The 15,760-nt window shown below is 49.4% G+C and overlaps 1 protein-coding gene across 3 annotated transcripts in view; it reads right to left on the bottom strand.

Moving 5' to 3' along the window:
- The window catches only part of LOC119432604 (uncharacterized), a 61,168-nt gene that overhangs the window by 7,147 nt on the left and 38,261 nt on the right, over positions 1–15,760 (bottom strand). For 2 of the 3 annotated variants that reach the window (XM_049659162.1, XM_049659164.1), the window contains 2 exons: positions 14,144–14,450; positions 13,315–13,594 (listed from right to left, as the gene is read on the bottom strand). In XM_049659162.1, the coding sequence (XP_049515119.1) occupies positions 13,319–13,594; positions 14,144–14,450 (583 nt within the window). In that variant the 3' untranslated portion in view covers positions 13,315–13,318. Of the gene's footprint in view, positions 1–11,824; positions 11,946–13,314; positions 13,595–14,143; positions 14,451–15,760 lie in introns of those variants that run through there. The other variant, XM_049659163.1, reaches the window with a different exon arrangement.

The raw sequence follows: 15,760 nt of genomic DNA, 5'->3' as shown, positions 1-15,760 counted from the left end.
CGGTGGAAGCAGCCATGGTAAGCACAGTGGGTGCCAACGCTTTCTTGATGTCGTTCGACGGGCAGCGCTATTGCAGGAGCCGCCCCACGGCAATGAAGCTAACCACGTTGACAAGATAATGTCACAGTGCGATCTCTAATCGCACAGAAAATGTGCCGTGAAATTATCTTCCCGATTGGCTGTACCCGAAAAGTGCACTTGCGTACATCACACCACGCTTGTTCCTAGAGTAACATGTAAAAGGATAAGAGATGACACTTCCATAGGCCCCTGCGGCTGATTCGGGTTCGCAGCGCAACCTAGCGGGTGTGTGGATTTACACAGACTAAGATTGGGACCGCAGGAAAACTTGATCTCGAAGCTATTTTTTGGCGATCAGAAAATTACACGGCCTCCAAGATCACTTCCTTGCGTGTGCTCGTCCCAAAGGCTATATTTTGATTTTTTAACGCGTTGCTTGCATGCATCAAGTAGCTTTGTGTAGGCTGTACCGCCAGAGCAGCAAGCACACGATACCACAACATGTTTATGCAGACATATTAAATAAACACGACAAGTGTTGGAAGAGACGAAACTTTCATTTCAAGTCATATTCTCAGTAAGCACATGCACACTTTCTTTTTCAGAACGTTCGATGAGCGCAAGCACAAAAAGATGGGTGCACTTCACAATGCAAGACATGACAATACGGCTGCTCTATGTTGAGAATAAATTTCACAAAAGGAATAAACAGGCGATATTATGAAAAACCCCACAAACCAAGAGATAAGTACACCACGCAGAGCATATAGCACGGGTTTAGTAACAGTGTTTTACACAGAAAATGGCCTCTGCCTCAACTAAATGGCAGGTTATGACCCAGTGTACAAGCTTCAAGAGTCAGTAGGAAAGGCACAACTTGTGGCAGTTGTGTGCACACATATGTTGCCTAATCAAACAGTTTACCCTGCGCTATCATCGTCTGCCCACCTGTCACTGGGGGGGGGGGGCAGAAGGAACTACGGTTTTCTTTGGCTTTCTGTGCCCAGGGTCCATAAAGCAATGCGGCTCAAAGTGTTCACTGCACAGGCGCTAGCCAGCATAAAGGTGTGAGGCTGGCTTCTAAAGCAAGTCTTGATGACCTGCAAACTGCTCTATGGACCCGATCTTTGCCTTGGGGATGGGGGGAGTTCTGCTTAGGAGCAAAGTCCAACTCCAACGTGCATTCACGATTGAAAGCACTACAGGCAACAGATCGAACACCAGCAATGCCCGATAGCTGCAAGTAATGTATATATCCAACAGAGTACAATGCATTGGGAACCATATTTTTCAGCTCTCGGTATTTTGTGCTACGTCGTGAAAAACTATCATCGGGAACCGGCGCGCGCTCTCTTCATTGTCTTTACAGTGAAGCTATTTAAGCAATCGGTAACTTGTGCTCCGTTGTGCAAAACTCCTCAGGTGGACATGCGTCACAGGAATCGGGCAAGCCCCACTACCGAGTCCAGGAAGTAACGTGTCAAACAAAACGAACACGTGAAAATGAGGAGAGAGAAACAGAGAGATATAAAGAAACAAACTGAGAGATAAAGAAGTAGATAGAATGAGAAAGAATAACTAGACACAAAGAGATAAAAATGATAGAAGAAACAGTGAGAAGGAGAAAGAAAGGAAAATAAATAGAAACAAGGAAGGCCGTCCAGTTTCCGTCCTTCCTTCAGGCTTGGCACCACCAAGTGCGAAGTTCCCATATTTTACAAAGAATGAAGTGCATACATTTAGCAATAAAGAGATTAAAAAAAGTCTCTTCGAGCTTCCAGCCACTCTTACTTGCTAAGCGCAAAAAATACTGCGAAAGAAACGGACATACTTTGATAGTTAGTTAATGACAACTACAACATCGAAGTTACATCTTGGAAAGGTGCAAAGGGCTACCTGTCGTTTCGCGGAAACCTGAAGAACGCAGTACGACGCTCTCCCGCTGTCCTGCCGTTGTTACTGCACCACGCAACACAGCAGTAATTCCCGTAGTACTTGATTCCGGACGGCGTGACCTGAAAAAAAAAAAAGGTTTGGTTAGGTCTTCTCTACCCTCTTTGCACAAATTTTCTCCTACGCACTTCACATCGCCCTTTCGCGAAAACCGTCACGTGCAATTGCAGCAGCTACAGGGGTTATGTGCCATTGCGCTAGGACCTGTGCTGTTAAAAACCTTGGGTTGGTTTACCAATTTTTTTTTATTACCTAACTAAACCTCACGCCTATTCAAAGTTGGCATAAACCGAAACTGTGCATTGTATTCGCAGTGCCTGCCGTATCATTTTAAGATTTGTTCAATCGAAGTGGAGATGTCAAATGGACCTAAACACTTCTGAAAGTGTGTCGGTACCAGGACAACAGTAAGAGTGCTACACCATTCAGGATAGTATGCCTGGAGCGGACTATTTAATTTTATACGTAGCAATATTTCCGGCAAATCGTGATACCCACAAACGAAGCGTTGAATGGCCGACATCATGGTCACAATTAAGAGCTCCTGCTGCGGTGCCAATTACCGAAGCACATAGAAAAGTTATGCCCTCACTAAATATCAACCACTGTTTTCGCCGCCGCTTAAGCAGAGAGGCTTTCACATGCGTTGCACTGTTTGGGAGCAAACATTGCAAGTAGCTAATCAAACGTACTATTTCATTGCCCCTGCTTACGATCAGAGCGTCTGATCGAACGTAGTGCGCTAACGACAGTGCAGTTCAGCTACAGAGATACACACGTCAGGCTTACACGGAATGGCAATATTTTGCGCCAGAATTCGGCAAGAAAAGCACAAGACGGGGTGTTGTTCGGGATTCCTCAGCTATACATTCAACCCATTCCTTGTTCCTACCAGCGTATCTACACTTAAAGAAAGTAGAATTTCACCAACTTCCCGCAAAAAAATTAATATTCTACGACTTGTGGAAGAAACATTTCAGTTCGGCTCACCTTGCTTACAGCCGTGGCTTCTGCGGGCAGCTCTCGATACCGTTCTGCCGATTATCGGTGGGACTGCGCATGTTCAGCTGTTGCCAAGCTGACAGAGCCGAGTAGCCCGGCGTATCTACGGTCTCATTTCTGTCTTTCTCAGGCGCGTACTACGTTTGCGCTATCGCACTCATTTATCGCCCCCTACAGTACCAGATTTGGCGACACGTTCGTATGCTCAAGCAATGTCGAGTCGAAAGGTTCCCATCTCCGGCACGCCGCGTATTCATTTAGCGACAATTAGACCCTCGCAAAAATATCATTTACGACATACGGACAACCGCGTTCAAAAGTATACGGACCACAGGGTCGCCGAAAAAAAAACACTTATTCGTGATTTAGACGCGCCAACTGAAATTGACGAGTCTGAAGTCTTTCATGTCAAGGTACATTCAATTCGGGAAAAGGAAGTTGACTTTATCGCGCAATCCTTGAGCCATAAATTTTTGTTCACGGGAGTACATATGCGGTGAACAAAGGAAGAAGAAGCGCAGTATAACCACGCGCACGGGCCGGGAAACGGCCTTCATTAATGTAGTCCACCAAACAAACGTAACCGGCGGACGCGCAGTCGCTGCGTTCCTTACATTAGACAGTTTTAGTTACACGTACGTGGAGACTTCACGTACGCAAACGTGAACAGTCTACGTACCTTACGTGCACGCCATCTGAAACGTTTTTAGCTACACGTACGCAACGCATCACGTAGCTACATATATCGGGAAATATGAACACTGCGGTAGCCAATTCAATTCAAGATGAGTATTTCAGCCAAGCCAGTGATGTGCATTGATGCGTGCCGGTCATCGTCTCCGCAAAGCCCGGAAGTGTGTTGTGCAATCGTTATCTGCTGCCATCGTTGACATGGACTGAAATAGATGACCAGTCATCCTGTCGCCGTGTTTCCATGCAAGCCATCTGCGCGTGCTCAGCACGCTATCGCTTGTTCGTGATCTCGCGAAACCCCCACGCGAATCTGTCTACGTGCGCAAGAAACGCACGAAAAAAATCGAATCTCACGTACGTCCGTGAGACCAGCGCGCGGCCGCTACGTTCTGCGCATGCGCACTACTTACACGTAGAAGCTCTACCTACGCAAAGCCTCGACGTGCGTGTAACTAAAACTGTCTATTATGTCACGCAGCGACTGTGCGTCCGCCGGTTATGTTTGTTCGGTGCGACTACATCAATGAACGCCGTTTCCCCGGCCCGTGCGCGTGGTTATATTGCGCCTCTTCTTCCTCTGTTCACAACACACTGCCACCTGCATGAAGCATGCAGACGAGATTATCGATTACTATTGGCTAAACTTCTTCGAAGTTGCATTGTGCTTATTCTCGAAGTTCTCAAGCTGGCGATTGTTCAATTGGCTCAACTTATTGCCACTCGCGTAGTAGCTCTCGGGTCAACACCCTGTCGCGTTGGCGGCGGCGGCGGTTGCTGCTGGCGTCCCACCAGGCTGGAACAGAAGCCCAGACGTCACGTGACGGCGCGCAGATTACCAGAGGAGCCGTCAGAGGAGTTCCTTTCATTGTCTCCTTGGACCTGCTCATGAAAAGCAGGTTGTCCATGTCTGTCTTGTTCTTGATGTGGGTGCCACGATGGCGTCCGCTGGTATGTCGGCGCGGTGGTATACGGCAGGTCATGACAGTATCGGTGGAGCACACGTTTCGTCGTTTTTCGATGAAGTTGTCAAGCTTGTAGTCGTCAGGCATATCTGGCGGACTCTGCGGTGTAGTTGGCGGGAAATAGCGCTGTCGGTAGGTGAATGTGAGCCTCCTGAAGGAACACATCGGCGCTTTCACGTAGGGTCGGGTCGTTGACGCTGTGCATATGCTGGTCTCGGAGATACGGTTTCGAGCGCTGCTTTGCCGGTGATGATCGGTCTTCACTTTCCGGTGGCGGTTGAGCGAGGAGCCAGAGCGATGGCGATTCGGTTCGCTGTTTTGTATTTGCTCACCTTGCTCGAGGCTGAACAGCTTTCCCGTTCCGTTTTCGGGTCGCTCTTCAAGCAGCGTTTTGTTTTCGGTTGTGGTCGTGATCAGGGGACCCGCATCGGTGATGACCTTGTCGTTGTTGAGAAAGAGCTGACGAGGCACCAGGCGCCGGTCTGGAGCTTCGGTTGCTGTACGCGAAGTGTCGGTGTCGGTTATCTAGCGTTTGCGCTGACGTTCGCCTGCTTACCAGGTAGACAGACTGGGTGTGCTGCCTGCTTTCCTGCCAAAGGGCTGTCGGCACTCGGTAGTGATCCAATGACGGTGTGAGAATTCATGCGGAAACGAACCCGGCTGATGGCGTGGCGGATCATCTCGTGGTATTCCAGGGACTCGGTGAATTCCGCTTCGTATTCGTGGTCGTCGATCACGAGCTCTTTCATTCTGGCGTTGATTTCAGCGAGGCCATGGTCTCTGTCATCAAGTTCGTTCAGTGGCACTTGCAAGTCGGTATGCGTCGGTTCGGTTTCTTGCAAGGCTTCGGTTGCGTTTGTGATGGCATGGGTAGCGGCGCTTCGAATGGCTTTGCGCTGACGGTGTAGTCGGCCCATTATCGATTGTCCGGACGGCAGTCTCCTTCCCGGGTTTCACGGCACCATAAAATATGTTGGAGACCGAGACTGACGTCCGTCGGTTGCGGTTTATTGAGCCAACTGCTACGATGGCACTAGCGCGAGCCCTCCCTTCTGCATTCTAAACCTCTTCTTCTTCTACAGTTTTCAATACATACGTCAAACTTCACACCGCAACCTTCGACGACCAGCGATACCTGATCGATCTGGCCAGCCGGATAGCAGCAGCAAATGGGGCCCTGGACTGAGGGCTCTACCCTCTGGGACTTCTTTAGAAAAAAACCAAATAAAGTTTTCTACTACTACTCACGCCAATACATGCTATTAAGAGTTAAACTAACAGTGTACTCGAAGCTGGGGGTGCAATGCACACAATTTCTATGGTATGACGCGGGACATATTCTCAATTAAGGAACAGCCAGAAATTGTACGTGATAACTTGCGAGAGAAAATGCACCAAGGGGGTATTTTGCCGCCATTTTTTGCCTCAATCGTTTGATATAAGCTGTAAGAAAGGGTTCGAGACGCTTTTCAGTGCTGACAAATTTGATGGCTTTGTACAGGCGCGTAATTTTTGTTTTTTTTTTCATTCCGTATTGCGCAGGTCTTAGTCGAAGCCCATCATCCAAATCATTACGCTCGTGACAATGCAATTCCTGGATACTATGCCTTGAGCAAGCCCAACTTATCAACAGGGACTACCCGAACTACTTTCCTACCGAACATGTTGTGCGCAGACGGCTGTCGCGCTCCTCGGAATGAGCAAAACCCGACATCTAGCTGCTGCACGATTTAGTTCGCGAGTTGGTCGGGGTCAATCTGACGACCGTGTACCGGCCACATTGTCCGTCCAGACGAGCCAAGACCACCAATCTGCCGTGTGGTTCGCCGCCAACACGTCTTTCGTCGAGCCTGTTCGTGACGGAGATTGTGTCGCCACCCTCCTGCACGTCGACGGCGCGAGCTCCGAACGCGTGACCGATATGACGGAGTAGTGCCGGTCTACAAGAGCGCGGCAGCTGACTGCTTAAGGCGCCACCGTCTGAAGAGCAAGCGCCGAGTTCAAGGGGGCTTCATTTAAGGAAGAGTACGTGTCCTGGTAGGACACCGAGATGCTCGTCGTCTCGGACGCCACGGCAACGTCCGAGTACGTGGCTTCCTGAGAGCCGACCAGGGGTTGGTGGTCGAACCTCACGGTTCTTGGACCAAATGCTGCTGCGGGACTCGGTTCAACTGCGAAAACTACTGGATGTTGTTTGTGCAACGTCGCAATAGCAAAGAGCTATTTCCAAATGGCGGCTATTCTTGCAAAGAATTCATCACCGTCAAGAACATCCGTTCAGCAATCTGTTAGGGTTGGCGACGCGGTGTTGCCTGCCGGCCGATTAATGAGACCTCTGGCTGCGCAGTCCGCCTCCTAGTTACCCCGCAGGCCGGCGTGCCCGGGACGCCAGACGATCCCATGGAACCCCTCGAGTGAGGGGTCTAGGATTCTGGTGGCTTGAGTGGGCAGTATGCCGTTTAGGTATAGTCGACCGGCCGCTTTCGAAGCCGCGAGGACGCTTGTGGATGATGATGATGATATATGGGGTTTAATGGCGCAAGAGCCAATAACGGCCAAAGAGCGCCAGGCCAGTGTTAATGAGTGTGAATTGAAGCGATGAATTACGAGTGGTGGATATGACGTGGCTGTAAGGGGGCCTAAAAATAGTCACTGTAAAGTGCATAAAATCTACAGGTAATAAGATTACGGAATGACTGATGGCGTGTGCTATGAGCATGAAATATGCATTGCAAATAAATGTTACTATTTGCAAAGCATGTCCGATGCGAAAATTGGCATGAAGCACTATTGCCTCAACAGAGCCCTTGAACATAAAGGCCTGGAGGCATGTGCTATACTGAGCACTATCGCAACAGCATCCTCTGGCGGGAGGATGTGTTACGAACATCTAGGGCTAATCACATATAGTACCACGTCATTCAAAAAACACTAGGACTGCTTTGGTATTAAAAAGCGGTTCTTTGCCAAGAAACATACTGGGATGGAGAGGGATATGGTAGCGGTATGCAAGAGGAAAATGTTTCCTTCTCTCTGTTTCGGCTTCCCGGCACTCCAAGAGGACATGGAGGACGGTCAGCCTCTCACCGCATCGCCACAGGTTGGAGGCTCGTTACCAGTCAACAGAAAATTGTGAGTACCATAGGGTGTCCTATTCTGAGACGGACGCTTGTGGAGAGTTGCTTGCTCTCTGCGTCTCTGGGCGCGAGGGCGATCGCCGCGGTTTGCACCGTTGGGCTTGATGGCGTTCAGACAGAGGCGTGGGCCACTGGTCTTTCTGTCTTGAAGACTGCCAGTGAGTCTCTCGGGTCGCGTCTCGACGAGAGATACGGGCTTGCGTCCATGTACTCGTAGTACGTGTCTAGGTCGTTGGAGTAGTGACGGTTCAGCTTGTGAGCGCGCGCTGCTCTCCTCGCTTGACTGTGTGTGGGGTGCACGTTGTTGTGGATAGGGTCGACAACGATGCTTACCCAGACATGGTTGGGGAGCAGTCGCGTTCCTCTCCGCAGTAATGGGGTGAGAATGGGTAGCCCAGTCTTTGGAAGGGCTTTCTTCCTTGTTGTATTGTGATGAGGCGTTCCCTCTGCGCTATGCGTGTGGCGTTGGCCACTTCCCCGAAGGCGCTGTAGACTCCGGAGCTAGGAGTTTATCTCTGCTCGTGCCATCGGATAGGTGTAAAGTCGTCTTCTACGCGACCCTTATGAGTTTGTGTATGCGCTCGGTCGCCGTTTTGCGCGTGGTCTGATGCGGTAGAGCGAATGTCATGCGGCTGACGACGATGGCTTGCATGTGCACTAGCCCTTAGTGTCTCCTCCTCGGTGTTGCCCTCCTTGCTTCGCGATGGCTGTTTCTCGATGGCTGTTCTCATGCTGTTCTCTTGGAAGTCCATGTCGAATATGTGTGCCGTCGATGCTCGCTCGATCGGTTGACCCGCGATCGTGAGCTTGATCGTGGGTGCTCGATGTTCTCTGGCTCTCCACGGTCAGATTTGAAGCTATTCTGACTTGTGAGGGGACATCTCATGCCCGCTGCTTGCAGGTACGTTACGATGTGGTCGATGGCCGTCTGTAAAGTGCCTTGTCTCTGGTCATACGAGCCCTTGGTAGCCCAAAGGGTCATATCGTCAGCCTAAAAGGCGCACTCGAGGGCGGGAATGCTTTCTAGTTGTAGCACGAGTTTACCGACTCCGACGTTGAAAAGAAAGGAGATAGGATGGTAGCTTGCGGGGTGCTTTTCTGCGGTAGGTCGTAGTGTGTCCAAGTTCACGGCTGTCCCGCCGATAAGAGCTTTGCGTTGGCCCGGAAACTCAACGGCGTGTTGGAACTTGCGTTCTCCGCATCCTATGTCGGCGAGGCCGTCTAGGATGGTTTCGTGGCCGGGTGATGGATGTTGTCGAAGTCTTTATCTAAGTCGAGGGCCAGTAGTAAGTTGTTGAGGCTGCCAGAGGGTGGGTTAAGTAATTCCACTCTCAGTAAGAGGAAGACGCCTTGTGCCAACACTCCTTTCCGGAGGCCATGAATGCATGGAGGCGGGGTGTACCCCATGCTCTTCCGTGTTGTGTTCGAGTCTCGTGAGGACGACTTTCTCAAAGAATTTACCCAGGCTTTCTTTCTGCATACTCAGCTGCTTCGTTTGCCAACTGCTACAACTTCGGTGTAGTTGACCGCTCCTCGCTGAATGCGTGCATGCTCTGCTCCCATTCTGTTCCTTGCTTGCTTCCTATACCATGGCGCATACCCACTACGGGGAATTGGCCAAGAAGCTGGTGGTTAAACGGGTGGTTCGTTCACCAAACTCGACTGCTCTCGATTCCAACTTCATCGCTTCTCTGTGGCTTCCTTCTTCAATTTTGGTTGTGGACGGCTTCACTTTTTACCTCTTGTTCCATTTGTATATTCGGGCGGCACGTACCCATTCTCGGGGACTGGCCAAGAGAGCGAAAGAATGCATAGAAAAGTAGGGATGTTAACCAGAGGCAGTTCCGGTTGGCTACCTGGCACGGGGGCAAGGAGTAGAGGGACTAAAATAGAAAGAGAGTGGAAGGGGTGACAGAGAGAAAGAGAGACGAGCACAAACGAACCGCGTACACTATAGACCGGTAGGAGGCGGCGTTCTTAAAGTCTATCGTGAAGGCCCGTAGACCGCAGTTACCTTAATAACGCGAGTAAGGCCTTCAGCGCGGACTTAAAGCTTTTAGTTCCGTTAGTGGACGAATGTCCAATTGGTACAGCACTCTGCACAACACCGGTCTTTCGGCATTATATCTCGGGCAGACAAAGATATTGTGTTCGAGCGTCTCATCGCTGTTGAACACGTCGCACGTGGGTCTGTTGTCCATTCCAATAAGGAAGGCATATGAGTTTGTAAATGCAACGCCTAGCCACAGACGGTACAGCATGGTCTGTTCACGTCTTGGTAATCCACGTCTTGGTAGGTGCATCCGTATATCCGGATACAACGAACGCGAATGACACATGGTGAAAGTGTTCGAGTCCCACAGGGGCAAAGCACATTCACGGGACATCAATCGCAGCCCAGCCGCAGCAGGGACTAGCTTCCCGGGGGACTGGCCAAGAAGGTTCACATTCACAGTGCCACATGTCACATTGCACGGACCCAGTGACCCAAGTAGCGTAATCGACCAGACAGCAATCTTGGGCAAAGTGAAAAAAAAAGACGCCTCGCTTTCAAATTGTGTCGAAAGACTTGTGCGAACAACAAAGATGCCTATCATCACCATATGAATGCATTTGCCATGTGAACAGACGTTCGTGCCAACAGCAGATGTAGATTTCGCTGTAATAGAATCGACCGCTGTTGTTACTACAGGTCTGCAGGTCGCATCGGAAAAATTGCTTGCATCAAGAAATTGCATATAAAAACACTAATGAGAAATTTTTGGAAGATCAAAGGAATAGTAAAATAACAACGCTTTAGTTATTTAGCAAGGAAGTCCTGTTTAAATAGAGTAATCAGGACAGCTGCGCAGTCAACCTACGACAATGTCCTGTAGAGAAGGTTCCTAAACATGCGTTGTAGTGCACGTTAAAGAACCCCAGGTGGTAAACATTATTCCGGAGCCCTCCACTACGGCGTGCCTCATAATCAGAACTGGTCTTGGCACATAAAACCACAGAAAGAAGAAGAAAGACACAGATTCCTTTTCTTTTTGCACCAACGGCTCTTATCCACTAAACTTATCTAACAAGCAGGCGGTTTTACAAGTACTTTTTAAATAATTATATAACTAAAACGAACCTTACAAGAGGAATGACATAATTTGGAAGAAATTTGTACCGAACGTCGAGGTAACGTGAATTGAAATGAAAAATAGCATAAACTACCGCACATTCAATTTGAAAACTTACTAAGGTTGTCGTTTTGTGCCACTAATAAATTTTCCTGGCGCTGTAAACTTTAAAAAGTCCGCGAAGCTTAAAAAACAAACGAACTCGAAAGTGACAGCAGTCAGACTTGCACAAGCACACAGAGTGCAATAGAAAGACCTCTCTCCACCTCTGCTTCATCCCCGGACGCGATGTAGCAGTGGGTATGAGCCATTATTTGGAGACAAGCTGCTCCTGTTCGACGCATTCTACAGGAACATACTGAAGTGCACTTGCCAACTTCAATAAGTTTATTCCACCAGAGGACAATAGAAGGCACAGCTAATTAACACTAATTCTGCCGCACTAACGTACACATAGGCTCGCTAAAACAGTTTGCCAATACACTACAGGAACAAGAGCGAGCTAGTAGAGTGCTTTCCGCCCGAACGCACAACGCGCACACCATGCAGGCTGATTGATATGGGCGTTTAATACACAACAGCATTATAACGCTAACGCAATAGGTTTTCACCTAACCTTTGCATGGAGATGGTCATGTTTATTTACCTGATCTTCCCCACAGCTGACACAGACCATGTCGACTACAGGAAACGGGCTCTATTTGAATGGCGTAATTAACACCAGCGTGATAGGCTTAACGTCAACCCAAAAACACTTCCATAGACGTCGCATTGACTGGTTGAACTTACCTGCACTTGCAAGCAATGTTATATATATATATATATATATATATATATATATCTGTATATAGTTACTAAGAGTACAACAAAATGATTAAGCACATAATGTATCTGCACATTGGTGAAATAGGCAAACAGTCGGTCGAACGTCGCCGGTGTGTGGCGCAAATAAGGCGCTCTTTATGGTAATGTCTCATTCACATATAATATACAATCCAATTAAAATGGCGTGGTCGGCGGGCGGTGTAGGGCCTGGTGACCGACATCCGTCTCGCTTGCGATACCTGGAGAAAAACGACCATTAATAACATGTTGAGTGAGTAAAACAGGGAGAACAAGTGGGGCCCTATAAATCCCTCCAAACATGATTTTCATGCGTCCTTAAAGGTTTGCGTAATCTCCACAGCTCGTCCCGAGCATCACGTCCCTTTCGCACGTCAAATAACCGTTTCCAATAGCAGTTACCTGTTTATCGCAGACAAATATCGCTTTGGTTCGCAGCATATATGGCTCGGGCGTTGTATAAGAGAAATGTGGGCTTTTATATAACAGTAGCACATCTATACGTGGACTGCGTGAATTGGCTGAATGTGGGCTGTGTCACGCATGCGTGTGCAATCGGCACAGCGCGGATTCCTGAAAAATCCGCAGTGTTGCCTAAAAGGCGAAGCATCGATTTGCGATAGCAAATTAGTGGACAGCTATACGAAATAAGGATAGTAGATTTATCGGCCGTATACATTTGTAAACATAACTATACTGACTAAATGAACAAGCATCGGGCAACGCGAGCTCAAGTGAACAGGACGATCTCACTCGATGACTGCGGAGACTCACTGTCGAAACGCTGGAGTGTGCAAGCGCGGCTGCCACAGCGAGCTCATCGGCCTTCGTGCTGCGCATCGCACCAACGCGAACTAAGCCGCGAAACAGCGCGCGGCCGACTGTCACCCGAAGCAGATGGCTGCCAAGATACAGCGGCCTGGGCGAGCGCGCGCGGGTGGCGGAGCCACCCAGACTAATACCCCCCCACTAGCCTCTCCCTGGAGCGTTGCGTGTGACGGAAAACGGCACTCTTCCTTCTCTCTTGCTTCCCTTACGTGCGCGAGATTCAGCCGCAATCGCCGGCTAACGCTTGCACGCTTTCACTACTAGCACAGCATACGGCGCGCGGCGACGATTTTATCGGCCTTGGACTTTATACGTACCGTCACGGCGACGGCGAAGACGACGGCAGAAATTCGGTCCTCGAGTGTAGCTATAATGGTGTTGAGCGTCGCAATAATAGGTAAGCGGCGCTCTATCGAGCAAATAATGGCATATAATATACCCGGTAGTTTAACTGATATAGTTTTAACGTGAGGTCTAAATTAAAGTAAATGCGAGTAAAATTTCCCGGAGCCTACAATATGTAATCGTGGCGCCAGTAGTCAGGCTACGGCATGTTTAGGGCAGGTTCATTTTGCCCCTGCAGGTTGTGATGGGATCGTCATGTTGCGACGCTATGAAAACTGGGATAAAATACAAGGCTGCGAGGCTCTTGCCGTTGTTTACAGTAAGAAGCGCCATAAAGAAACAGTGAAAATGAGCGAATTTCTCTCACCATATGTTTACAGTGCGACTACCGTGATGTCAGCACTATAAACCACTTACCGGTTCAGTCGAGCAGCTTGATGAGCAGCAGGATCATCTTGAGCCTGCTCAAGGGCGCGTACTGGCCGTCCAAGTTAAACTCTGTGGCCTGGTTGGCCAGCGCTGGCACCGAGGGGAAGTACCGCTCGAACGCCTCCAGTTCGTCGAGCGCCTCATCCTGGTTGCGCGGGAACGCCACGGCGATCGTATCATTGGTCGAGCCAAACTGCTCGCTCAACCGGCGCATGAACGGCTCCAGCTGGCTGCTCTGCATGACGCTGAACACAGCCGCCGAAGTCACCTGCCAGGAGGTACATCCAAAGTGGGCGGGTGTTTTCATCGCAGCTTGCAACAGTGATGAGAGTGATCATTAAACCAGTGGGTTTAAGGTGCCCCTCTGCTTGAGGCGGGGAGGTCACACTAAAAATTTTAACAACCTTGAGTGTGTAAATCCGTTTGTCGCCAGAAGAGCACCCTTATTTGAGTAACACCCTTAAGAAAGGGTGCTTTGGCTGAGGTAGGAGTGATATAAAAGAAAAATATCGCCCTCAGCTCGTCGTACCTTCCACCGCTTACGAGTTGTGTAATGTTGGCGAGCTAGCCGGTAATGTTAGCGAGTAGAACATAGGAGTGAAGTCCCTGTCTTACTCCTTTCGAGTATACTAGCTATCCCATTATTGCTGTGATATCTCTTCGTACCCAATAACGGCGATCTTGGCTCTTTGTGCGTACGGGGCGTGACTGTCACTTGCTCATTGTTGAGGACCATTTGGGACACCTGTGCGGGCGGGTGCAATTTTCAACGTAACGATTTCTTGAAGCGCACACCATTCGTCCCTATCTGCGATACCTGAACGGTCCTTCCAGTGGCGTCCTCCGCGAAGTACGAGGTCACCGCGTTGCCCTCGAGGTTGGCCGCGGTGACGTGCAGCGTCTGGAACACGAGCACTCCCGGGAGCACGTTGCGAAACAGCGCGCCTCGTTCGCAGCCGACCGTCGACGCTAGACGCGGACGCAGAGACCACAGGGGTAGCGGTGCCACTGCGGTGGTCGGACCAGGCAAGGCTGCAGCAAGGCCCAGTTTCGGCGGAGACTGCGTGTCTTGGACACGTGGTCGCCACCACTCGCGGTTCGAGCCAGATGTCAAAGACGACGGCCTGCAACAGTTGTGAAGCATTTGACCATTTGGCCAACCTTTTGTAAACCTCACGGCCCTTGCTAGTCTCTTGTAAAGCCGACTTCAATGTCGTCTTTCAAGTCTTTCAAGAGGACTTTAATGTCTTTCAAGAGGGCTTCTCCTTACAGGCGCACGCTGTTCAAGTGGCTGAAGTCGGGCGTGTTCTCCACTTTTCCGTACAAGTGTACCTTTTGCTCAAGGAGGTACAAGGTACAAGTGTACCTTTTGCCCAGCCATCTTCGTCCTATGTATTTGTTATTCTTTTTGTTACTGACCTGATGCCAAATAAAGTCATAATTACATCAGCCGACAGCGAGCATAATAAACTACTAACATTGGCCAGTTTCTAAACGTTTCCAGAGAAGCCTAGGCCTTCGGCGGGGTCAGCGATTCATCGCACTCGTAAACATTAATAGTTGCGGCTGCTGATAGTATTGCTGACAAGCAGATAGGCGCATATATTCACGGCTTGAGATATCCCGTCACAAGAACCGATGTTGTGAGGATTGGAAGAGAGTCTAGTTGGATTTCTTCTTAGCAAACACGCAATTCAAGCAGCTCGCGAATCAGCCCCATTATTGTTGTAAACATCATTCTACTTCCTTTGCATCCTGTACTCTGCATTACGAATAAACGAATAAAAGTAGCCAAATGCTCCGCAAGCTCCTTTTCGCATCCTTTTGTATAACTTATCTACATACCATCGAGTAACTAGTTCCACCGTGATTTTATCTGTTAGCCTCTGTGCAGATACATGGATAAATCAAACGCGCAGCAATGGTATCGGGAATGTCAAGTTTTCTTTGGCCAAGTGCCGTAAAAGGTCCGCATGTTTGGACTGAGGTATGACGCGCCCCCTCACACGTTAGGCAGACATTGTGATCGCTACAAGACTTCAGCATCACTTTAGGCGACCGACGGGCCTGTGCCGTATTTTATCGATTCTAACGTGCCGTTGACTGTAACTCGCACAATGATCTAACTATGAAGATTTTAACATCGACTTGATCTTTAAGTTGACTTAACCTACACCTAACTGACCAGATCTTTATTGTAGAGGATTCATTGCAATACAACGACAGCGGGCAAGGGATCAGTCATCCTCGCTGTCAGAGGCCTTCTTGTCACCATCCCGTAGCTTCTTAATGCTTGCTTCCCTCCATGGCATTTTAAATACGGCATTTCTGAAACGCCTTCCAGCGATAAAAGCCTAACGAGCTTACCGAGCAGGCACACACGATTTCGCAGCCATCGCAGCCCCCACGGCTGCCGCATACGCGCGGATTGGAT

Source organism: Dermacentor silvarum, chromosome 11, assembly GCF_013339745.2.
Source record: "Dermacentor silvarum isolate Dsil-2018 chromosome 11, BIME_Dsil_1.4, whole genome shotgun sequence".
NCBI lineage: Eukaryota > Metazoa > Arthropoda > Arachnida > Ixodida > Ixodidae > Dermacentor > Dermacentor silvarum.
The sequence above is the reverse complement of the archived record's forward strand: the minus strand, read 5'-3'. Positions and strand labels throughout refer to the sequence as shown.